Source organism: Vanessa tameamea, chromosome 4 (genome assembly GCF_037043105.1).
Source record: "Vanessa tameamea isolate UH-Manoa-2023 chromosome 4, ilVanTame1 primary haplotype, whole genome shotgun sequence".
NCBI lineage: Eukaryota > Metazoa > Arthropoda > Insecta > Lepidoptera > Nymphalidae > Vanessa > Vanessa tameamea.
The window spans coordinates 10054492-10081027 of record NC_087312.1 but is presented as its reverse complement, the minus strand read 5'-3'; the positions used below and the strand labels follow the sequence as shown (position 1 = coordinate 10081027).

The window sequence follows — 26536 nt, the reverse complement described above, 5'->3', positions numbered from 1 at the left end:
TGGACGTCGTGCACAGCAGCTCTGTGCTATACACAATAACGTGAGTAACGGGTCGCCCTACAACAAACGACCACTTAAACCATCATTTCGATCATTTGATATCATCATGCCCAACGTTGCAACATCGAGATAATACACAAATGTACGTGTACTTTCTTCTAGTGACGCAAATATATCAAACGCCAGAGCTTATAAATGTAGCACATAAGCACGTTGTCGCATCCACGCCGGAATACGCGCTGGGTAGGAACCGGACAAGCAGTCAAAGCACTCACCAATCAGTAATCACCAGTCTCGCTGCGGCACTAAGTAACTGCGCTTGTGCCTGTTCCGCCTCTAACCGTGCCGCTTACAATATTTACAACGCGATTGTGAATACAAAATTACTTAAAAGTGAATATTTAGGTGTGTTTTGAGGACGTGTCAAGAGTTTTATTCATTTGCATTTGATATATTGCTTATATCGCTAGTTTTGACGAGTAACGTTCGCGATGCCGGCGCAAGCTGAAACCAAAGTTATTCTACGTGAAGTGACACCTGAAAGTGAGTTCATTCATTTATTATATATAAAATTCATTAGTTATTTTATCATATAATTCGTTAGTTATTTTACTGCCATCTATATGTTTATCAGAAATTTATATACTATGGTCTTTACAATTTTGCGGAGAAATAAAGGCTATGCTCATACACACTGAGGTTAACCGGTTAGACGCCTTTTATGAACGGTAAGTATGATAATTCGAGAATTCTTCCCGGGCTGAACATTCAAGTTTCAACTTAAGACCGTAAATATTTACCGGATTATAATCAGTCAGTCTAATAATTTAAAAATAAACTATTTAAACGTTAATTATCTAACTTTTCGAGAAACAGTTGTTTGAAAGCCTATATAATATACAAACATCAAATAACATAAACATAATAACATAAAAAACGAACTACTAACTAACATTAAAAAATAATTAATTGTTACGCAATTTTCGAATAATGAAATTAATCGAATTTCACAATACAACATTTCATTTTTTTGGTATAGTTAAGTTCACTTTAATATTGGCATCCGTAAAAAAACTGTTTTTAAGTTTAACAAAGAACAATGATCGTTTAATGATTACTAATCAATCGTTTACATTTATTTCAGTCATGGATCTTATTATTGCTACATTTTAAGTAATCAATCAGACCTATTTTAGAGATATATCGCGCATTGAATTGATAATTATCTATCAAATATTAAGCTCCACGATAAAATAATCTTTATATTCGTCGTTAATATATGCAACAACGAAATATATTGTTATGAAATTTAACAATTTGAATGAATTTCGATAGATATACAATTTGAACCAAATACATTTAATATCTATTATAATTAATTACGCGAAGATAGATACAAAAGAAAACGGTAAAATAAAGTATATTGTCTTCAATACGAGTATCGATTTCATAAAAATTTTACAAAATAATAATAAAAATTTGTATATTTAGCTTTTTTCCGTCAAACAATAATAATGATATTTTGTCGTGTCGAGATTATTTTAGATATAAGCATGCGAAACAAGGCTACAACAACATTTTGTGACTTAAATGCGAATCATCAGGTGATTAAACGATAGTAATTAAATATGTATAAGTGTGAAAAATTTTTTTTTTTATATACTTTATCAGCCTGTAAATTCCCCACTGCTGGGCTAAAGGCCTCTCCCTTTGAGGAGAAGGTTTGGAGCATATTCCACCACGCTGCTCCAATGCGGGTTGGTGGAATACACATGTGGCAGAATTTCGTTGAAATTAGATACATGCAGGTTGCCTCATGATGTTTTCCTTCACCGCCGAGCACGAGATGAATTATAAACACAAATTAAGCACATGAAAATTCAGTGGTGCTTGTCTGGGTTTGAACCCGAAATCATCGGTTAAGATGCACGCGTTCTAAAAAATTATGATTTCTATAAAATAAATTAATTACTTCCATTTTACAAAGAAAGTACATAAATATAGAAAAGCAAATTAACCGATACGAAGCGCATTGTAAATCCACACGATCGTAGAAGTATTCTGATACTTTGTCTTCATCTCACCTACCCATCGTACTAAAACACCAATAAAAAGCATAAATATTTTATGATAAGACTAATAAAGAAAATGATAACATATAATATAATTTAAACCCTTTAGCACACGGGAATATTGTAGCTGCCTGCGAATGAAAACTTTTTTTTATTTGAATATGAGTCCAGGAAATAACATACATACAAAAACTTCACCTCTTTACGAGAACAGGTAAATAGTTAAATATAACTTACCGACGACTTACATATGATAAAATGTTAACGGCTAATTATTTAAGTACCTAATCACATTTCGTACAGGAATTCAATCAAAACATTCATTTGATATAATATACAACAAAGAACCATTCTAATACTCACATATATTAACATACAGTATGAGAACGCATTAATAACGAATTCGATGAATTTTGATGACGTAAGATAAATAAACAAAGTGTTTAAACATATTGACTAACAAGTAAGTAATTATTTAAACTATTAATTACCGAAATTAGAGCGATAAACTAATTGACTTTTCTACAAATATGTAGTAAAATAAATTACATGTTTTAAATTAAGCTTTATTATTTATTATTTTATTATCCGCCGAGTTATTTGGTATAATAAATAAATTTATATCAATACATACAACATTGTTCATAGTCTTATTATTAAAAAATTGCAACCGATCTGCAATTGATCGTTTGCAAATTTCGCACGGATGGGTTAAGATATTTAAGTTTAATATGTAAACAAAACAAAAGTATTAAATAATCACTTTATAAATCCTAAACTCTCCGTACTAGTATTAAGCACACTTTGAATCATACGACATTAATACTGAGTTTTGACAGATAACTTCATTGCAAAATTTTGAGAGCACTCACGAAGAAAACATTAAACACGTTTCTTAACTACTGGCCCGCTTCGGCTGTTTTTAAACAAGCTTTTAAAACTATATGTATTAAAAACAATAACTTAATTAACTATAAATATAGTTTATAGAATAAAAAAATCAGAAAGATTTGACAGACATCTTCGTTTTATAATGTAGAGAGTTTATAGAGAGATCGAATAGAAAGAAGATAGGTTTTCCTTAATATGTCAACGGGAAACAAGATAGGTTTTCCTCAACACAGATGCCCTCACTATAGTTCACTTACCTACCCTTCGTGTATTCTAATAATAAAATCGAATTTGAATCTCAACAATAAACGGATATTATCAATTTGGTGTGTGTTTCAACGTGGCCGTAGGTAAGTTCATAGAGACCCCTCGGTTGTTATTGATATTAATTAAACTTAAATGTTTCTGAGTCATGAACGTATTACGAAGGATTTTTCCTATCTACATATATTCTTCTTTAAATCCTTTGCAATCCTTTGTAATGGAAAATTATATAATAATATAAAATATTCATAAAGATATTACTGACAAACTGCGTCTTAAAATATATTGACAAGATTTTAAATTAACTGTATTATAATTTTTAATAATATAAGTATACACATTTTCATACTTAAACTTTATATATATCGAAATCATTGGAATATTAATAAAAAAATATTTTTAATTTTATAATATTAAGAGACATTTTCTTAAAAATAGCCTTCACGGCCGCAGCGGAAATAGGTTTCTTGGTCGATACAACCCATTGACCTAGTACCCAGTAGAAGTACTACCGTAACCAAAGCTACGTTCCGATTAATATTACATTATCAGCTTTACTCATAATTATTGTAACAGACTTCTTTAATGTTTTAACATTGTAATCTTGCTTAATATATATATATATTTAAGGAAAATCTTTCCACATTTATTAATTACCTATACAAAATTTCTTTACTTTCATATCGATCGTTTAATTTAATTGCTGTATTAAATCGTAAATAAATGGTGGAACGAACTGAAATATTCTCCGTTATTAATCTAATAATATTACATATTATAGACTATTTTCTTCAAGTTCATCTTCTTCGTTTATTTAGAAAAACAATAATAACACCCCGTGGAACCTTACACTAATGTATGTATGATTGCAAACATTACATTACAAAATAAAAAAATGTGTTTCAAAATACACTAACGACATGATCATTGATCGTTTTGTAAACTTATTGTTAGTGTCAACGAGCTATCAGATTGTGTGACAAAAGCAAATGGATGATAAATTGAGGAAGAGCGTTGAGCCGTGGCGAGTTTAAACAGCCATTGGCTTTGTCTGATATTCTCATTATAGTCATAATAATATATGAAGCTAAAGTTGAAATATAAAATAAATAAAATGCTAATATAAAAGTAAAATAAAGCGATGTAAGTAAATTACTTTATTTTTTATATTGATTAAATAATTATTAGTCTGTTAAGGTTCTTCAAAAAGGATCATTGCATACATTTATAAATTAAAACAAAGTCTTCCCGTACACTGTTCCTCAATAAACTATTCTATATACCAACAACTCGATGTCAATGTGTCTCACCGAGCCGAAACAAGATTAGCTAGAAAATTTATATAGTAGGTTCTAATTTAATTGCAAGGCAAACAAGTATTTTGGAAGAAGAGGAAGTGAAAAAGTGTGTGGGAATCTGAACACTGGAAATCAAAAATTGATGATAACGCATTAAAAGAAAGATTTAAAAGTTATTAAAGAAGGTAAAACTACAAACAGTGCAAGCAAAGAGAACAATAATAGTGAAAATGTTAAATTAATTCTGATATAAAGCGTAGATACTAATACTTGATAAATGTTTAACAAACCATCGTGCTTATGAGGTCACACCCACGCGGATTAAACTTTGACCCGAGCTATATGACTATCTAGAAAAAAATATTCCGTTTAAAAAATATGTACATAAACAATAGTTACATTGACGGTTGACCCAGTTGTAGTTGTGCAGCAGATGTTCCTCGTATTGATAACAACGACACAACTATTTATGATTCAATTTGTTTAAAAATATTATAATACAATCCCTACATATTATGAAACATACATATTTTTCTGAAATTTGTGCGGAATATTCAAATTAAATTTGATGAAAACGCAAGATATCCCATTTACAGGCTGCTATTATCAAGACTCAAATTAGAATAAAAAGGGAAACACTCCAACAAAATTCTTTGAAAATGTTTTTTGTTTTCTATGTTATTCTTTTAACTGTCATAGGTATGCTTTTGTTCTTGATGTTTTTTCAAAAGGCTTGATAGTCTGTATGCAAGTCGAAATTACCTTCTCCTTACTAAACTTAAACTACTTGCCTACTTGAATAAAGTATATTTTGATTTTGAAGAATCACAACAACTACTAGCATAGAGTTTATTAAAATAGTATAACCGTTACAATATTATGACTTTTAATTTTTTCAATGGTGTTTTTTTCCTGCTTCACGTATCCACAATTAATACATATAATATATTCTAAATCCCAAACACATTCATAGTAAAACAAGATCAATTAACATAAACTGATATAGAAGATTATCTCGAAACAAAGATAAGTTCTGGGCACCCTTTGTTTTATGTAACGCGGTGATGAATAAATAGTCCTCATAGCCAACTTCATTTATGGTGTAAGTGTCTTGCATAAAAGGTAATGCTACAGTCTATATTTGTGTTATAGCGTTCCTGTAACTTAAGATAAATTATTTGGATAATAAGACTAGTAACTAACATAGAATTATTGCTATCAAGATTTTACTATAAATATATCTTAACAGAAAAAAAAGATTATCATTTATTTCTAATAAATTTTACAGCTGTTACATGAATAACAAGGATACATATATTATAGTACTTATATAAATGTTTATAATGACAATTACAACTTTGTGTTGTTAGTTATGTAGCTTTACAAAGATTTTACAAAACAATATTTTTATTTTTTTTAGCTTCAAATAAAATACAATGAACAATTGATATCGTTTAATTATAATAAGTTTAGTGTTGGATGAATCAAAGTTAACACACGTAACTAAATGTATACAAAATTAATACATAAAACACAGGCTCCGAATATTATTTAAATATACATATTATTTTAACATAAGTAAATATCTCAAATCTGCTTTTGTATAATTTCATGTTCTTATATTAATAATTTAATCCTGAAAATTAATAATGTATTATTTTAATTAAATTAATTATGAAATTTAACTTTCATCAATAATTTGGCTTAAATTGAGAAATAACCTAAAAAAATTATTTTATCTGTTACAAAATATAATAGACAATTAATACTCTATATAATTTTAGTAATGACGTGATCACGTAATTCATTCATAAGCAAGGTAAATGATCTTTAGCATTACCAATAAATATATTATCATAATATCTTTCCATTTTGAAAGAATAAATAAATAATCTTAGATTTTGATTTTCAACTTTTTCAACCAATTAATTGTTTGAACCAATTAATATAGAAACACTTATGAACTAGTCTATAATATATATTATTGAAAAAGTATTTCAGTTTTATTGTTGTTATAAAAAATAAAACATGTAAAGGGGTTAATTTTAATGAAGTATATTTTTTCTAAGAATATATATGTATAAAAATAGACAAAGCCTGTAAAAATGATAGGTAAACGTGTGGTAGATATGTGACGTGCGTGCTAATGAATACAATCTCAGTCAAAGCTAAAAGATAATCGATTAGAATACGTGAATTATTATTATTTAATTTTAAATATAATATTACCTTCCCAAAATATACTTATCGCGCGTCTTACTAATCTTATCAGTAAGATAATCAGACTTATAACTGAATACTTCAGCAAAAGAGCACGTCATGATCAATAATCACGATTATAAATTATACCGTTTGCATCTTATCTCATAACAGATTTGAACAGCTTTTACTTTGTATATTTAACTAGATATTCATTAATTAACAAACTGTTAACAATTTCACATTATAATTATATATTATTGTTTTCTGAAGACGTTCACGAACTAGATTGTCAGTTGGTTCTGGCTGGCATATGATTACTGGAATAACTCATTATATAATAATAAAATAAAACATTAATAAGCCTAATTTTATTTTTTTATGATATAGGTAGGCGGGCCAGCAAATGGGCCACCTGTAAGTGGTCACCACCGCCCATTGACAATGGCGCTTTAAGAAATATTAACCATTCCTTACATCACCAATGCGCCACCAACCTTGGGAACTAAAATAATGTAATATAATATATAATACAAATATAATCATTTTTACATGTTCAAGAATAGAAACAAGTCTTACCATATTTAAAAAATATCAATACAACGAATTAGATATTTTTTCCGCATCGATATGTGATTAAAAATATATATCATACTGGTTCCTTCTCGTAATTACACACGTACCGATAACTATAAAAATGTGCTTATAAGACTACTACACTTTATTTATTATTATTTAAGAATATCATTCAAATTATTTGTTTTATAATGGAACCGAATTACAAATCGTAAATCTTTTTTTTTATGAAATTTAATGATTAGTTATTTACATATATTAACGACACTTATTAAATAATAGTTATATCTTAAATTTTTAATATATTTATTAACATAAGAATTGATAACATTAAGTGCTTAAATATATATACAAATATGAATTAAAAATAGTTACTGTATAAATCTTGACCGCGTGGAATGGTGGCAAGAATGCTAGCAGCATTTCCCCGTTCAATCGCAATTCCGATCCTCTGGACTAAAAACGAACCAGCCTTCCTGTCACCAGTGGAAGCAATAAGGCGAGGTGTTATACTTTTGATGAAGCTTTTCTTAAATAATCTCAAAATATATTATAATAAACTTCACTATATAAAAAAAGGTTGATAAAATTAAATGCTAATGATACCTCCCTTTTTCTATATATTTATATAAATTTAATCGCTAAATTAATTATAAAATATGTATATAAATATACATAAATTTATATATTTTAATTCAGCGAGTAGGAATAACACATTTACACAGAATGTTAATAGGTGTTGACCATTGACGTATGTATATATATATATATGTATGTATATATGTATATATACATATAAGTCAATGGGTGTTGACGTGTTACGTGGGTCCGCAATATTCTTGGCGTGTACCTTAGACATATTATGTAAAGTTTATTAATCATATTTATGGTACCCTTTACTCGGATACTAAAGAAAATTTAATAAGCTTTTAAGGAAAGGAGAATTAAGAACCAAAGCATCACCCTAATGCTAAATAAAAAGACATGTCAAAAGAAAGATGACCAAACTATCTGTCTGTTCTGAGCGACGAAATCAAAAGCATTAGTTGAAATATGGAATATTACGACAGACAGAAACAATGACCTCGATAAATTGTATATGTTGAAAAAGGTATTTATGTAACATAGCATTAACCTAAATAATTGACAAGTATATTTTAAAAAAAAAACAACAAATTTATAGTTAGTATCAATATTAAGTAAAGGTTTCATGCTAGACTTTCATTTACATGTTTTTAAAAACATAACGAAATGTAGAAAAGCTTTAGTTCATTAATGATTTGATTAAGACACAAACAATTTTATAGCTTTACAACTTTACGTGCTGTTTAATCTCTACTAAATAAATGTAACAGAAAAAGAAATCATGTTTTGTTTAGAAATGTCAGTTAAATTCGTGAATTAATGAAGATTTATTTAAATGTATTGACAAAAACGTCTCGATAGCCACTAATTAATGATCATATGTATGTAGGTATAGATGTCAATGTGGCCGTATATTTTTAGTTTCACAATAGAGCAATAATTTTATATCTTTATATCTATACGTCTGCACGTGCAATAGTTCAATGACCTTTCAATTTTGGCCTACATCCAGATATGTGGTACTCTGCCCGATTTGATTACCTCAATGGATTTAAATGCACTCCACAGAGATCAGTGAAAACAGTATTTACACTCTGATGCTAATATAACTCAATATATATATGTATATATATATCATAATACGTGATGAGGGTGTATTCTCGTTTTCCACGTGTGACACAATTCACGTTCCACAACATCAATGCGACGACAAAACTTTATCGTTTCAAAACCTCGTTATTCCATAATTGGATACTAGAAATGTTTCTCGCAACTGCCCACGTGTGGTTCTTCTCTGTTGCGTCCACAGAACAACCGCTTCTTTGTATCAAATACTCGTGTGACCCTTGTAGGAGATCAAAATTATCATTTGTTTTTTTCTCAATTAAATGAGATTATTAAATTCATCTTTAACTTTCTTTACTATATTATTAAATTCAAAATCATCTTATATAAAATATTCCTATTTGAATATTTTTCCTTACGACTTAGTTATTACATCTAGTACAAATTCCTATTGACCTTTATCCTGATATCACTTACATTAGTTCAATTTTTTATTTCTGCACAGCTGGGTACCGTTAACTACGGTTATAGGCAAGGTACCATGTGCCGATCTTGATTGATAATATCAGCACAGACGTAGAGCTTGCATAATATGTACATATTCAACTTTCATAAAACAATTCCTGTTAAATCGCCGACAAACCAGGGATTTAAGATCTCTTGTTACTCTAATTGAAGTCACTCATACTACAAACTGAAACACAGTAAGAAAATGTATAAATCATGATTGGCGGTAAAATTAAAACATCAAAAAGTACACGTAAAATTGTTTGTTTGTAAATGTCTCATCGAGACGCTAAACGACCCAAACAACCTAAACAACTTAACAAAACATATGTTAGATAAGTAAATAAGCAGCTGTTACGGCTTAAAATACCGGGATGTTCGGAACTAAAAACTAGACATAGGTCTAGTATTTGGGGCATGAGTCCATACATCACTAGGCGGCCAGTAAACTATTGCGCTATTGACGCTTGAACTTAAAAAAAGAACAAGTTTAAATTTATTCGAAAAATTACATATCAAAACATTACGACCACTTTTTTGTTATTATTTTTACTTAGTTGCAATTTTATACTGATCTGAGTTATCTGTAATAAAATTGCCGTATTTATTTTTGATGGTCCTACTTTAGTGGAGTCACTGGGTCAGGTCGGAGAGTCATTACTTTAAGATAAATGTTTCAAAGTTGTTCATCATCTTGGCTTACATATAAAAACATTACGACCACTTTTTTGTTATTTTTTTTACTTAGTTGCAATTTTATACTGATCTGAGTTTTCTGTAATAAAATTGCCGTATTTATTTTTTATGGTCCTACTTTAGTGGAGTCACTGGGTCAGGTCGGAGAGTCATTACTTTAAGATAAATGTTTCAAAGTTGTACATCATCTTGGCTTACATATAAAGTACAAAAGTGTGTCACGTAAAAATCTAATATTTTATTATAAACATATGCATAGGTACATATCGTATACGTATATTATGTTATTATTTTACAGCTCTTAAACATCATGAATGTTAAAATAGTAAATTTAATCAACTGCATCGTATAAACATTATATTAAAATAGACCAATTTCGTACAAAATTTGTATTCTAGACACAAAAAGGATACTAAAACTAAAATGTATTGCTATGGACTAACTTAGTTTATACAACACTTAAAAACAATGTGTGCATTTTATAATAACCAAGACCAATGGCTGGATAATTTTTATATAACATTCAAAGTCACAATTAGAACAAGCACGTGTACAAAAACGTGCGTTTAATGCAAATAAACATTAATAAAATAAACAAAAAAAATTTAAAACTTTATTAAATTTTTAATAAAATGATATATTAAGCAAATACATTATAATAATAATTTCGCCAATGTTATTTATATGTGTAATTATAATAACTTTTATTACTTTTTACTTATTATTTCGTATCATAAACACTGTTATCGTGTAACAAATTTATTCTTAAGATACTTTTACGACACTAAACATTGAATATGAAAAATCGAATAGGAAATCACTTTAAATTTAACTATTATATATTTAATCACTTAATGTTATCAATTCTTATTTTAATAAATATACTTATATGTACAAATTAAAAAAAAATTAACATATACATATGTACAAAAAAAGAAATAAACGATCAACAAACTTCATTTAAATAAATAGATCTGTTACGTGTTTATTTGTTAACTTTATAAAAGTTACAGTTTATGTTATAAAAAACCAGGTATGTATGTAATGCGGAACATAGTTGGCTGTGCGAGTAAATCAACGCTGGGCTCATTGACCTCGTACGCACTTCTTAGGTCAGGTGCACGCAGAAAGAGTCGTAACCTTCAGTACATACTTCATGAATAACCAGAATGATTTAAGCTTAGATTACACTAAATTTATAAAATTGTTAGTTAATTATACTGACATAATAACTAATTATTATTTTTCGAGGGCGTTCGCAGTGATAAAAGTGGAATATTTTCACTTCATATTCATACGTTTATCGCTTGACGTATTCGGTTTTTGTTCAAATGATATAATATATATATATAATGACAGAAATCGGGTAAGGTATTCAGGATTAATATAAAGACCACACCTAAGGCCATTATTAGTATAGCGAAGTATTAGTTTTGATCCAAAGTTGTTTTACTATTAATATACTGATGACGCTATGGTCAGCCATTGGAAATACCATATATAAAGACATGTTGAATGCTTCGCTTCAAGGAAATTGTAACAAGAATGAGTATAAGTTAATTAAGTATGTCGATCAAAATGCAGATTGCGCGAATGATGATTCGTTTCTAGGATGTAACTCTTATAACATTATTTCTTCCAAAAAATTCCTACCATTACGTCGTAGATTTTTGTCATAGATCCGCTCAAAACTTTTTTTAGTATTTTCCGTTATGGTGGTCGGTAAAAGGAAAAACTTTTATAATACTTAAAACGAACTAATTCTCGACTAAAGCAAACTTCAAACTCTTTACAACTAGCAATTATTAACCGATTGATTAATTAAAATACGATTTGTATTAAATATTGCAGCACAGCAAATATTATATAACGTACTATACGTATACTTGGTAGCATTGTTGATTGCGAATTAAATGACAATATTTTTAAAATTACATTTTATTGGGATCCTAGGTTTTTGATTTTCTATATAAATTAAATGCATACAATGCTGTCTATCGACCTCTAGTCAAACTATTAATTGAATGAATAAATATTTTTCATCTTCACAAACAATATTTCTATTCAACGCTAGATGGCGCGCTAAGTGATTTGTTCTATTAAAGTTAATACATAAGTGTGACTAAAACAACTGATAAGTGCGAACTTCTAGTATCGAGAGGATTCCGTATAAATCATGTTAATCATGAAAATGAATCCATTACCTACCTAATTCGTAATTTAAATTCTACATATTAAGCCTTTCTGTTGCAACCATTTTTATTAAGACATTACATTAATTTAAAAAATGGAAAGTATGTACCAGCTACGAATGTACCGTCATACATAATTAAAGTACACCGGTTGGTACACCGTATTCATACATTAACCGGTGTCGCAGCTTTGTAGTTAGACAGCTCCGCCCAAACGCCAATAATCTATATAATATAGCTACAATATTTCGGCTTAGTTATGTGGTAGCGTGAAATCTCTCACTCACACGAAACACGTACCCTGGTTAGAAACTATGACCAACAATCATAACACTATCCGAACCAAAGCGCACTCCCTACCAACCATGTGCTGACCCAAGGCGTTAACTGCGATAATTGAAAGCAACCTTAGGGCGAATAACATTCTGAGCCCTTACGGAGATTCAAATCACTATGTTACAATCTACGACCAATTTGTACACTCGCTAGGACGTTGCATATTTTAGGTAAGAAAAAAGTAGGTATCTATGTTATAAAATAAATTTAATTAATGGAAATATACATTTTTATGATAAACTGAAAAGGAAACTCACGCATCACAATCTAATAATTATCGTGTATTTATCATGTATTAAGTGAAATCTATTTCGAAGTACTTATTTCAAATATAATTTTTCAACTCCTTCAACGCGGCGCGCCTTCGTGTGTGAATAGATCTTATACACAATTACAGCATTCGTAACAACAAACTGAGAATATTTATTTATCACTAAGCACTTAAAATCAATATCTGATGTGAGTAACATTCAAAGTGATACGTCTTTAAAGGTGTAAACAAAATTCATTTTTACGCTTTTGATTCCCTCTTCTTATTAATCGAATCGGCAGTTCCCTACGAAACTGAAAAAGAACGGATTTGGTAGACTTTTACTGGATATCCTGGTGCCAAGGAAGGTTTGGAATAGGAATTGCTTATGCTACTGGGTTGATTCCCGAAATCATTCAGGATCTTGAAACGTTGTACCAGTGGTTATTGATTAATGCACTGAGACAAATATGTATTTGAATATAAATATTTATTTAAAAAAAGGTATTAAAGTAATGAGACAGCAAAAAAGCAATAATAACAAAGACAATGGATAAGTAGATGTATTCATATAGTTACCAAGTTGTTTCTTCGCATACTCAAAATGACAAGATGCCAATCTCCGCAGTGCTCGGGCGAGACGACGCGTCGTGCAAACTATCTTTTTTTTATCGTCATTAATGTAAAGTGGAAGGTCTTATCATTATTTTCAAGAAATAATTCATCAGATTTCGTAAAAAAGTTAATCGGCTTGTCTATTGTACCATAGACATTTGTCTTCTTATCCTTGCTATAGCACTATATACATACATACTAAATACTTTTATGATACGCTTCTTATAATTTATAAAAAATATTTCAAATTAAAAAATATTACGTCATTTTGTGTTTCATAATACTTATTGTACAGCTCGAACGCGAATAGACCTGGTACTCTAGTATCATCAGACAATATTTTTGTCTATTTTATTTATAGATAATAAAAGTTCGGTACTGAATTTCTGTAAGTAACATTTCATATTATGCTTTAGATCTAACTGTTCCTTATTTGGTGATATAAGAAATAAGCATTACATGGGCGCCGAGAAGAGAAAGAAAAGCAGGAAAGAAAGATTAAGAAACACATTTTTTTAAATATTAAAGTAATTATTTGAATAAAAACTTAAGGCGACTAGGTTGTTATGCAAATTTGTATTTAACTTATCCCTTTACCTGCTGCATATACAGGCAACTTAGCAACGTGTCTTCAATCATTGACCGATTCGAGTTGACGTCAAAGTCTATTTTTCATACCTATCTAAAACTCCATGTAATAAACTATATTTTATTTATTAATTGTATAATGTGAAACTGCACCTCCCCGTAAATAATGCTGCCAGGGCCCATGACTAAAAAATATCGAGACTGTTGCTTTGTAATAAAAACAAAAATTTGAATCATATTCATCCAAGAAAATTCCGAATGAGAATTTATTGTATAAATAGCCGTAGTACCTACATTGGGGGTAAATGTTAAACGGCAGGTGTATTCGACTCGGCGTTAGTACGTTTAAGTAATGTATAAATCAACACGGATGCTCGGTCGAGCGTACAGTTCTATTGTAAGCGCGATCGCCGCCATACCACTTGCTCAAGTGTATTCCTGTATTCCATTCGTATACCGATAAAGTGACATCTCATTCGTTAAATATGGCTAAAAGTGAGTAAAATTATTATAGCTACTAACAAATACATTTTAAACTTGGAATGCGTATAGTAAAATTATTTAAAAAATATTTTTTTAAGTATTATTGGTTATCTCGAAATAACATTGCTAAATTGCAAATTAAAATATGTATATCGATTGGCACGCAATGTTTTGTGCTCGTTCAGGTCAGCCGATTAATTGTTTTGTCTGGTGAACTAGTAAATTATTTGTGTTGTCTTAGTGCAATACTAGCAGAATATTCTTTATGATATGGTATAATATCTAATTTTTATATAAAATACAAACTGTGTTATGGTATTTAAATAATCATCCGTGACAAATAAACAAAGATTAGTATTATTAAATATCATATAGAAGTAACATAAATTTGAATTAAAAAACAACAGAATACACATTGCTTTTTTTTTAAATAATCTCCTAATCATTGAAATTTATGTAATTTAAAAATATATATAAAAAAAAAACAAACAACGTTAATGTTGAATACAATTTATCTACTGACGAATTTATACTTCAAATCAGGCAAGGTTGCCAAAGACCGGCAGAATCGGAATGTTATTATGTACATAAAACTACTATACACCAAATGTAACACTGTCTTTAATGAATGATTATTATTTAAACAATTAATAACTATACAATATTACGTAACAACAACAATATACAATTTCACCAATATTTTTCCAAAAGATTTATCATCAATCGTTTAATTAATTAATTATTTTAATATATTTTCATTTAAAAAAGTTAGCGACCAAATTAGACATTTAGATTTAAATGACTTATTCTAATTATGGAAATAAAATAAAGGGTTTATTTGTAATCTTCCAATTTAAGTGTTAGAAAATATTGTAGCGAAGATTAAATATATATTAACCTGGAATTATTATATTTACAGTTAAAAAACCAGTCTATATTTGTGCGACCGTACTGTTTGTAGTTTGAGTGGACAGACAGCTTTGCAATACCGCTTTTATTTAAACTCTTAAAATGTAGTTAAGAATTACTTGTTACCTGTTCATTCCAAGATGATATCAAACAATTGGGATATACTATGACAAATATGCCTTTGGAACGCCCGACTCCATTCGTCTCTTTCGTATTTATAAACCTGCCATGTCATGGCATAATGAGTAGACATATGATTCGTTTATCTGTGAGTCACGAAATATACTAAACGATGCAATAAAATAAATAGTTATAGCGTACTACTAATAAAGCTACAAAATCAAAAACTAAAGTGATTAGTCATTTAAACAAAAACAACAGTCTCAATTAAGTATTATTTATTATTTTGCAAATTTTATTTCATATTATGTAAAGATTAAGGACTGCTGACTGGATTACAATAAGGAAGAGGATAATGTCAATATAATTTGATGCTTGAATAGACCGTATACCGGTATAGTTTTTGTGTAATACGATTAGTTCTATGATATTTGCAGTTTCAATAAACTTAGTAATATTATCATGTTTCGGTTTGTGAAATGAGTTAGGCAGGGATACTATAGGTAAAAGGGACATAATATCTTAATTTAATTTAGTTTGGTAGTTTATTAATGATGTAAGTCTTTCTATACGGGTTTGTGTTTATTACCCATCAGGTTGTTCATTTGCTTCTCTGCCTACAAATTTATATTTTCGGCTATTATCATAGCCACTTATAAACTTGTTACAAATAGTTAAATGAGAAAATAAAAAGTTAATTACATTAAAAAAAAACATTTAAATAAATGAATACATAATTAAGTAAAAAGCTTTATCATGATCTAACTTTAAATACTAATTGTTGATGGTACAAATCCAACTTGATATTGTTATAGAATTAATAGTTTAATCCTGCTTTTTATTAACAGTATGAAAAGAACACAAGTCATTTGTGGTTTATTGTATAGTTTTTGTTCTACGGTATATCCTTGTACTGTATCCTAGAAGGTATTTTTTTGTCGTTAGTATAATGAATAAGACTCAATATACACATCCCGTAATTATCTAGCTAGTAGAAAAAAATACTCACATTAACAATTTAATGTTTAATCTATGGTTTTTACGGTGCAACGGGTAAATCTTTTTTTGTGAATTACATAAAGGTTATATTTATTTATTGAGAAACAAACAATACAATCTCACATTAAATTAAATTAGTATAAAAATACCACTAGAGCTCTCAATATTAAATATATTCTAATTTTACCTAAGAACATAAAATTAATCTATAATTTTTTGATTTTTAAAAATATTTTTTTATACTGTAAAAGTAATTTTGCATTATTTCATTTTAATATTTATTTAAATAGCGCGTGACATGACCATATGATTGCACATAAACACACCGTTTAAAATAAAATTTCATAGATATTATTTGTGGCGTAAAAACATGAATGACTTTAATTTAACTATTGATAAAAAGAACTTACGATAACGAAAAATAAAAAATGTAAACAATAAAATCCTAAGATTTCGTTTAGTTAATAATAGTTAATTTATATTCATGATCTTCACTTTAAACGAATATATAGTTAAGTAAATAAAGTTAGTTTGCCAATTAGCTTGAAAGAAACTGAAAATATAAATATATTTAAAAATAAATAATCTCAATGATAAAATGTAACCCATTGTTGTGTATTTAGCTATTCATAATTAGCAATATTTATTTAAATATTATGACTAATACATTTTTGTAATGCGATACTTTTGTTTATTTCATTTTAAGTTAATTTTAAAATTCTAATGAGAAATAAAGATCTTAACCTCAAATTCTTCGCAAATTAACAATCAAATGTAATCGAAGTAACTATACCGTGATATGTTTTAAAAATTACGCATTTCCTTTTCCAATCATTTAAATCATTGACCTTGACAGCCATTTTTTGGTAATTTTAGTATGCTTACTCAGATAAGCTTATATAATATAGGAAAATTAGCGTCGTTATTTTGTATCAAAATGTAGCCACGGTTGAAGTAATCGATTAATATCGTTTTATTCATCGTCCATTATAGAAAAATGGTCATAAGCAAATCAATTCATTATTATAATTTGAATATAAATGTACCTACATATAAAATATGGAAGACTAAATTTTATTTGATTTAAATATATTATTTCTAGACATTTTTTTAAATTAGGTAAAGGATAAATCATAAATATAGTAAAAGATATTTTTTTAAACATAACAGGAAATAAAAAATAAAAAATCCGAGAAGTTTATTAGTCTTAGTAATATTGTACCGCGCTGGGTGGTAAGGTTTTGTGCAAGGCTGGCTGGGTAGGTACTCTCTCTCATCACATATGTATTCTACCGCCAAAAACAATAATGGTAGCATTCTTGCCACCATTCCAAACAGTCAAGATTTTTACAGTAAAAATTTTTTAATTTATATTTATATATATTTAACGAATCAATGTTAATAATACGTATGACAATACTTAGTATTCCTAATATTAGTATTCCTTAGTATTCCTAAATAAAAGGTATCCAGTGTTACAAAGGGCATAAGCGACGTAATGTTCTCAAACTTGGTGGCGCATGGGCAATGTAGGAGGTTGTATGAATATGTCTTACAGCGCCAATGTTTATGGACGGTGGTGGCCTCTTGACATCCGGTGGAACATGTGCCCGTCTACCAATTTTCAATAAATAAAAAATGCTGAAAGTAGCATTTTAACTTCGCATATGGTTTAAATTTGAGTTGAAAATTGTTTACGATTTTTCTTTAACTTGCAATCAGGCTATAATAAACCAAAGATACTTACAATTAACGTGTCTAATTAATATATTCATTTAAAAATGTAAAAATAGTCATCGCTGATAATACGGAAGGGTTTAATAAAACAATAAACAAAATACAGTATGTCTAAATAGGTATTATACGAAATCTCTCTGCAGCTCACAGGGTATCGAGCCTTTGCTCTAGGCGATGTACATATTTTCCTTGTACTTGGAAAGGACCCAAAGATGGATAGCGATAATTATCGCTTCGGAAATTAAAATGACTACGTTGTCGCCGAACATTTATACAGCTATCAGTTCGTTAGCATAAACAACGTCTATATTGGTTATTTTTTTTTTTTATAACATTGGTAGGCAGTACCCATGTTGGTAAATGGCTACCACTGCCCATAGACAATAAGGTCGTAAGACACTTTAAGCATTTGTTACATCGACATGGGAACTAAGATGTTATGTCCCTTTTGCTCGTAGTTACACTGGCTTACTCACCCTTCAAACCGAATCACAACAATACTAAGTATTCCTGTTTGGCGGTAAAGGCGGAAGAATAATTTGCACAAAGCACTACCACCAACTAAAAAACTATTTATAAATAATAAGTCAGTTACAAAGGTTTTATTGATATAGCTTTGTCTACAAATGTTGTATAATTAGTCAAACAATATGGATGTTTTCTTCGTTTAAATGACAAAACAAAGGTGTACGAAAGAGAGGAATAAGTGTTTATCTGCACATCCGCAGAAAAACGTTTCTAAGTAAGGTCGTCAATGTTTACTTCCTTAATAAATAATTATATTTTATGAATAGTTTTCATCTTATCTAGAAGTTTTTTATTCAATTATTAATTTCTTGACACGATTCTATTAATCATGTTTTTGCAATAAAAAGAAACAATTATTGTATGCTTTGTTAGGTAGGTAATAATATCACATAACATTTATATCTTAATACAATTGTATCATGTAAGTGGCAATGAGGCAGTTCATTGGTAGTCATAGTATGGCTTGTACATACTGTGTATATATACTACACAAGATATAGTGTGACTGCCTTATTGGTCTAAATATTTATAGATTAGCTTAAAAAGCCGCATATCCTTTGGCTTATGCTTCGAGTCGGGCTATAAAAAAAGTCGTCTTACGCTCGTCCGTTTGGCTTGTGCTTGAGCTCTTTCAGGTCGGATTTTATGATTATGAGATTAAGGGCAGAGGCGGCGTAAAGCGTGGGCAACCGTCCACGGCCTCGTGGCAAAAGGGGCCTCACCCACGATTACTAAAGCTCCGAAATGGTCCTGATCTTGTTAGCAAAAAATTTTAGTCTTGCCCCTTTAGGGGATAGAGAGTGCACTTCTATTTGAAAACAAACTTGTGCACTTGTATTTGCGCACAAACTTGTGAACTATAACATGTCCAATGCAATTGCGTTTCGGCCACTGCAGCTAAATACACATATTGAGTTATCGAATAGAGTCAGTAACTCTACTATAGAGCTATGCAATTTTACAAGACACCAAAAATCCTTTAAAAAAATATATTTATGTAATATAATTTATATTAACAAAAATTATAGTTATACCATTAGTGAAATTACTGATACATAATATATTTTTATTTTCGAATATTTATTACATAAACTAAAAATAAACAGCTTAGTTTCTTATGTTGTATTGTTTTAAGTCAAAACATTTTATTGTCGGAATAATGTACCACTCCCATATTAAGAAATAAAAATTGAATCTACAAATTATTTTAATTAGTTAAGAATATTATATATGTATATATATATATATATATTAATTGTTTTATTAACAGAATACAAATCTACAATTTTACTGTATATAATGACTAAAAATTACTTGATTATAAAATCATAAGTTCTTCTTTTAGTTTAATGGAAATAATAAACCTGATAAACTACCGGTTTATGTATATTACCCACTGGAAACTATTGAACTATAAAATGTCAGGATGACATTTTGTTTTAAGCTCATTTTAAAGGCGCTTTTAAGCCATGTTCTCGGTGAAATGATCGGAGTTTTCTTGAGAAATGATTTAGAATGATGATAGATGACGTCTTGAATGGATACATTTTTATGGTCGTCTGTTAACTTTCATCTTAGTGTTTCGGATATTTATTTTTTTTATAATTATTTTAGTTTCACAACACATGCTGTCAGATGTCACAAAATTGCCTGGCGTACAACTCGGAGACTATTTCCTCCAGTTTGAACTAGAAGAGCCGAGGGATTCCGTTCAAGAAATAGCCAGGAGAGAATTGCGGGAGACGCCGGAAATTGTAAAGCCGGCTGTTGAAGAACTAAGACGACTATTAGAAGGTACCATTAAAGTATTTTTATTGCAATATTAATGAGTAGGTACACGTACATTTATAGCAACAAAAAACATTGCTGTGTACTAATTATCAAACACGACAGACGACTACTACTACGACTACGAGATACTACAATTTAATTGCGATACAAATAAATAAAAATCGAGAAACAAGTTATATGTGTTGTCACTCACTACAACTCATACTATATATATAACATAGTGAACTATATATAATATAGTAAATTGTTGGAAAACTCTAACAATTCAAATAAGAAAATATATGCCTACTTATCTTTTTTTATAAAAACGATTGCCCAATGACTTTAAACGCAAGTTAACACGACTTTTTTTTAAAACGTTCATTTAAGAATAAACTAAGTTCAAGACCAATATTATAATTAAAATCACACACAAAAAAGAATTAACATAACTAACAACGACCTAAGACACCAATCAACTTTACACGCCGAATTATCTACGAACTTAATGATTCATAAAAAATGTAGACATCTTAAAATACCACTGGCAGAATATTTTAAGGAAAAAAAGATCGCAGTTAAAAAAATACAATAATGAACGATACGGAAATATAATCATTATTTCGTATGTATTCACAGTATTTCTTGACCATAAATTTAGTTTTTAGATAGGATTTTTTTAATAGGACTAAAAAGTTTTCATCTAGTTTTTTGCCCATCTATTTAAGTGGTTCAAACAATTATAATAGTAACTTAATGAGGTATATATTTGAACACATCTCTATAATTACATTTTTAATATGATTAATCTCTCGACAAGTTTTATCAAGTCGAACTTACCGAACGAGTTAAACCCATCTCAGGTTTAAAAAACCCCGCTATTGTTTCTGCTGAATAACCACTTATTAAATCTATCTTGAGTTGAAGTCAGTCTATATGTCTTACGGCGAATAAGATGCACAGCATAATCAGCCAAAAGAACTTTGACTTTATAAATAATTCACTAAAATAACACTATCCATGAATAGAATTTTCATTGTGTCAACTTTTTTATAAAACATCGCAACACAAACGTGTTTTAGTCGTGCTCTATTTTTAATGTTTCTTATCATGTAAATAAATGCAATCACTTATATGGATCATCGATTTAAAATTTACATTAGCAAAACTTGCACCAAAGTAATCTTAAGAATTATTTATAATTAAATTAATTAATTATAGAGCTTTAATTTTTATTTCATTTTAGCGGACAAAGACCTGTTAGTTCCGCTTGATAGAGACGCTTGGCTCATAAGGTTTTTGCGGCCATGCAAATTCTATCCAGAGAGCGCGTATGCTTTGGTAAGTATCAAATTTAATTATAGTCTATATGACGCTCTATTTTTCTTTAGTAAACCAAACTTTATTTGCATAAGAATTATTAAAATTAAGGCTTTAATAAATATGCCTGTTATTACAGGCATTTTATGACCCCGACTATCTTATAATAAATAGTTAAGTTCAATGCATAAAGATTTAAGTTATCTATAACTTATGACCTTCAGAAACTATTTTGACCTTATTGATCCCACAAAACCTGAAGGCCACGGATACCGTCTTATGCAGACGTTTCATCATCCAAATTTTTACAACTTAAGTTTATGTCCATCATTTAAATAGATACGATTTAAATATTATGTTTACAGATAAAAAGATACTACGCTTTCAAAGTAAAACATCATAAGCAATATGACGGCCTCACGCCCAGCAAGGAGCAAAATATCTTCAACCAGAACGTACTTCGTGTACTACCCAACCGCGACCAGCTCGGCAGAAGAGTCCTCGTCCTTGAATTAGGAAGTAAGAATTTAGTATATTATTTTGTGAACATTGAATAAATTTAGTTTTAAGAAAAATGTAAAATGTTTTTAAATATATAGTTTAAAATTACACTTTATACAGTACGGAAATATCTCAATACTGGATACGAGGTCGTCACCTCTTAATAATATATGGGTTGGTGAAAACACATTTCATCCACCGGTTTCAACATGGACGTCGATGAATGACGGATAGATGAATAACCATGACCATGCGGATGGAACCTACCTAGAGGGATATTCACAAAGCCATACAAAACCAATTAAACCAAATTACATGAATGATGATGCTATAATTAAATTAAAAGATTAAATTAAATTTGATTACATCAGCCATTTGTACTTATATTATTTATTATTATTTTGCAAATGAGTTCATGCACCATCATGCACCTGTCATACAACGTCATCAAAACTATAAAATAACAAGGTGCGAAAGATAATCGCTGCACAGATCATTGACTAGTCTGCACAAAATACATGGCCATTACGTTTATTCAAATTAACCTTTTTATACTTATACTTACAAGTCATGTTACGTCTTAATTTATCCATATAATTGTCATTATTACATCTTTTGAATCACTCTACATGATTTGTCTAGATGATAATTGCGAGAATAGACTACCATTGCTTGTAATTACTAGATAATGAAATGATTATATAACGCAAAAAAATATCTTTTATGAATTTATTGTTAAATAAGATTTTATCAAACTAAATCAGGCAACTTAAATAATTTGAGGAACAAAAAGTAAAATACCTCAAAAAAAAATATATTTTTCTTTTTTTTACTTATAACATGTAGTATGACTATGCGCCTAGGTTATCATTCACCACATATTCACATTTTATTTAACCATAATTACTTTTGTATGACTCAGTTTATTTGAAATGGTGAGTGAGAGAGATTGTAAATAAAATCACCTTTGATATAATATATAACTTTTTTTACGGTAGTTTCTAAGCGCGTCTTAGCATCAGTCATTTGCTTGAATTGTCATAATCTCTGGACTGTTTTGTTTTAAATTTAAATAACAAATACTACTTGAATAATAAACTAAATACTGAGATAAGGAAAAATTGAGAAAAGTAAAAATTACTTAATTTATAATTTATTTAGTTTATTGTCTTATGATATAACGTGCCAAAGGTTCCTAAAGAAAATTATTTGGATTGCTTACAGAGAAATGGAACCACAGCAAATGTTCTTTGGACGAGGTGTTCAAGGGCTGTGTGCTGTTTCTGGAGGCGGCCATGTTGGAGCCCGAGACACAGATCTGTGGCGCCGTCGTCATATTTGATATGGACGGCCTTTCAATGCAACAAGTCTGGCAATTCACGCCGCAATTCGCTAAGCGGATAGTTGACTGGCTACAGGTAACACAAAGAGAGGAAAATTAATGCGATTATTTTTTCCGCAAATACTTATATTTATTTCTAATATATGAACTTATATTCAAGGTCACACGAATCGTTCTCAAGGGAATAAAATATATAATGTAATTTTGCCGTTACTTAATTAAATACTTTTACAGTCTTAAAATACATTTTTAAAATCCAACACACATTGGGTGGTAGAAATCTTCGTATTTGAGCATAATGAATGCTGCGATTACGTATTTATTTACCGAAGTCAGTGTTTTTTATTTCATCGCTTTTTGTTAATATTTGAAGTAAAGTATATGCGTAAACGTAGGTATAACGATATACCTCTTCTTCTGAGCGAAGTTTCCAAAGTCGAACAAAGCTAGTAACTTAAAGTTTTAAATCGTAGCCTAAGGTACGATAGTACCTTAGTAAACAATAACAATACAAGATTCCATCTGCATTGATAAAAAAAATGTAATATCTCCCTGGTTATATATTATACTATTAATCTGTTTTTTTTTTTTCAGGAAAGCATTCCACTCCGAATTAAAGGCTTATACATCATCAACCAACCCTACATATTCAACATGGTGTTCCAGCTATTCAAACCATTGCTCAGAGAAAAGCTGCGCTCGCGCATTGTCTTTATGGGCAGTGATAGAGAGCTTCTATACAAGTACATAAGCCCTAAATGCCTCCCAGATTGCTATGGAGGAACTCTATCTATACCGAATGTCACTGGACCACAGTGGCTGGAACTGCTGATGATCTGTGACACGGAGTTTGCAGGTATATATATTATTTAAGTCAAATTGTTCAGCATCCATTCCGAAATGTCATAATTGACAGTTGACAGTTCCAGTACTCAAATTTGACAGTATCTCTTCATTTCAGTGAGATAAAATAAACATTCCTTTATCGAATCCTTTTTTTTTATTTCCATAATTTGCCCAAATAACAATTTTAATTATATATGTATATCTAATATATGTTATTTTGTTTCAGCAATCAACAACTACGGATACAAGAAGAAGTAACATACTTTTAATAATGGTAGATTACTCATAAAATATTTAAATTACAAAATTGTGATATTTTACTTTAAGATGTTTGTAAACATCACTAGTTTTAAGATGTGGGATATAATTTGTTGTAGGTACATGGAAATACTTATATTATTCTAAAATTTAAGTAAATAAAAACCACTATACTGTGGACTTTAGGATAATGTTGTAATGTACTCGTATACACATAAGCTATTCGATTTTTACTTTAATTATTGCATAACTTTATTTGATATTATAAATTAATCCCTATCTCGGATTTGACTACAAAAAATATTTTTCTTAAAGTTTTAAAAATGGATTAATAACAATGTCAAACAAAGATAAATTTCTTTCCATCTTTTTTTACTAATTCCAAAATTGCCTCGAGTATCATGCCATCAGTAAATAATAAATGTATGGTTTTTTTTTTCAATTAAAAATAAAAATACCTTTTTCCTTATTATTCAATAGGCGCGACCTGTGATATTTAAAAATACATTCTTTTAATTTTTAAATATAGAATAATAATATATGAACACTATATATTGTATATAATTTGACGCGTTTACATTCGCTTACATGTGTATTTGCTATTCGTATATGAAGTTTTTTTAAAAAATGTTTTAAAAAAAGTCGATAATGAATCGATACATTTCAGCTGTTAACAACAAATGAAATTATAAAACCTTTAGTTAAATTATTTACTATCACTTATTTTACACGTTGTCTTTATGATCGAATGATTTTATAAGTTGAATTTTTAATTAATCTCATATAAATGTGTTATACTTTAGATTAATGAATAATATTATGTAAATGACCTAATAAATATTATCGTTATATTGTATTGCTAAAATACATATGTATAAATTCCATCTATGAAATATTACGTGGAACAGGGTTCAATCGTTGCATATTTTATATTGAAGCTATAATGTCTAGGTTAGAGGTTTCATATGAAATGTTTTTTTTTTTTAAATAAAAAATGATATTTAAAATTAATTCCGTGCAATCTCAATATGACTTAATTTCATGGTATATTTTAAGTACATACTTATAAATTGCGGTATCGTATGTTCGAATTATTTGAAGTTTTGTATAAATGTATAATATATGTTTTGTATAATTTGTATTTAAATTAACTAATGCATATTATTCCTATATATTTTTTTTATATTTGGGTAGGTTGATAATAATTATGTAATAAGTTCAAATTTTATTTTAATATAAAAAGTACCGCCATTTTATTGTTTTCAATAAGAAACATCACTTTTCAAGTTTTTAAAACGAATTATTGCATATATACGTATTGAAAGTATGTAGCAAAATCTTTGCAACTAAATACGGTGATATTAAACTATTGTCGGATGAAATGATAATAAAATTTTTATAATTATATTTTGTGATTTATTTATTTGACAAAAACCCAATTATAAAAATATTTAAGTAATATATATTAATAATAATTTACAATATTTCCGTTTAATTTTATTTACATGTTAGTTTTTGTACTACATAATTATATTGTATATTTTTGTTAATTAATAAATTATAATTACATTATATGTTATCCGTGAAAT

At 28.8% G+C, this 26536-nt stretch overlaps 1 protein-coding gene across 2 annotated transcripts; it reads left to right on the top strand.

The window, feature by feature from the left end:
* Nucleotides 1-246: 246 nt before the first annotated feature.
* LOC113394237 (clavesin-1) lies at nucleotides 247-26354 on the top strand. Of its 2 annotated transcripts, none has more exons than XM_026631479.2 (7): nucleotides 247-543; nucleotides 20525-20704; nucleotides 21927-22021; nucleotides 22366-22519; nucleotides 23726-23919; nucleotides 24438-24699; nucleotides 24916-26354. In XM_026631479.2, exons 1-7 carry the CDS (start codon nucleotides 492-494, stop codon nucleotides 24945-24947), a joined length of 969 nt encoding a protein of 322 aa, XP_026487264.1. In that variant the 5' UTR covers nucleotides 247-491; the 3' UTR covers nucleotides 24948-26354. The 2 variants fall into 2 exon arrangements, with proteins under 2 accessions (XP_026487264.1, XP_026487270.1); XM_026631485.2 differs by lacking the exon at nucleotides 247-543 and adding an exon at nucleotides 14486-14629.
* The last annotated feature ends 182 nt before the right edge of the window (nucleotides 26355-26536 follow it).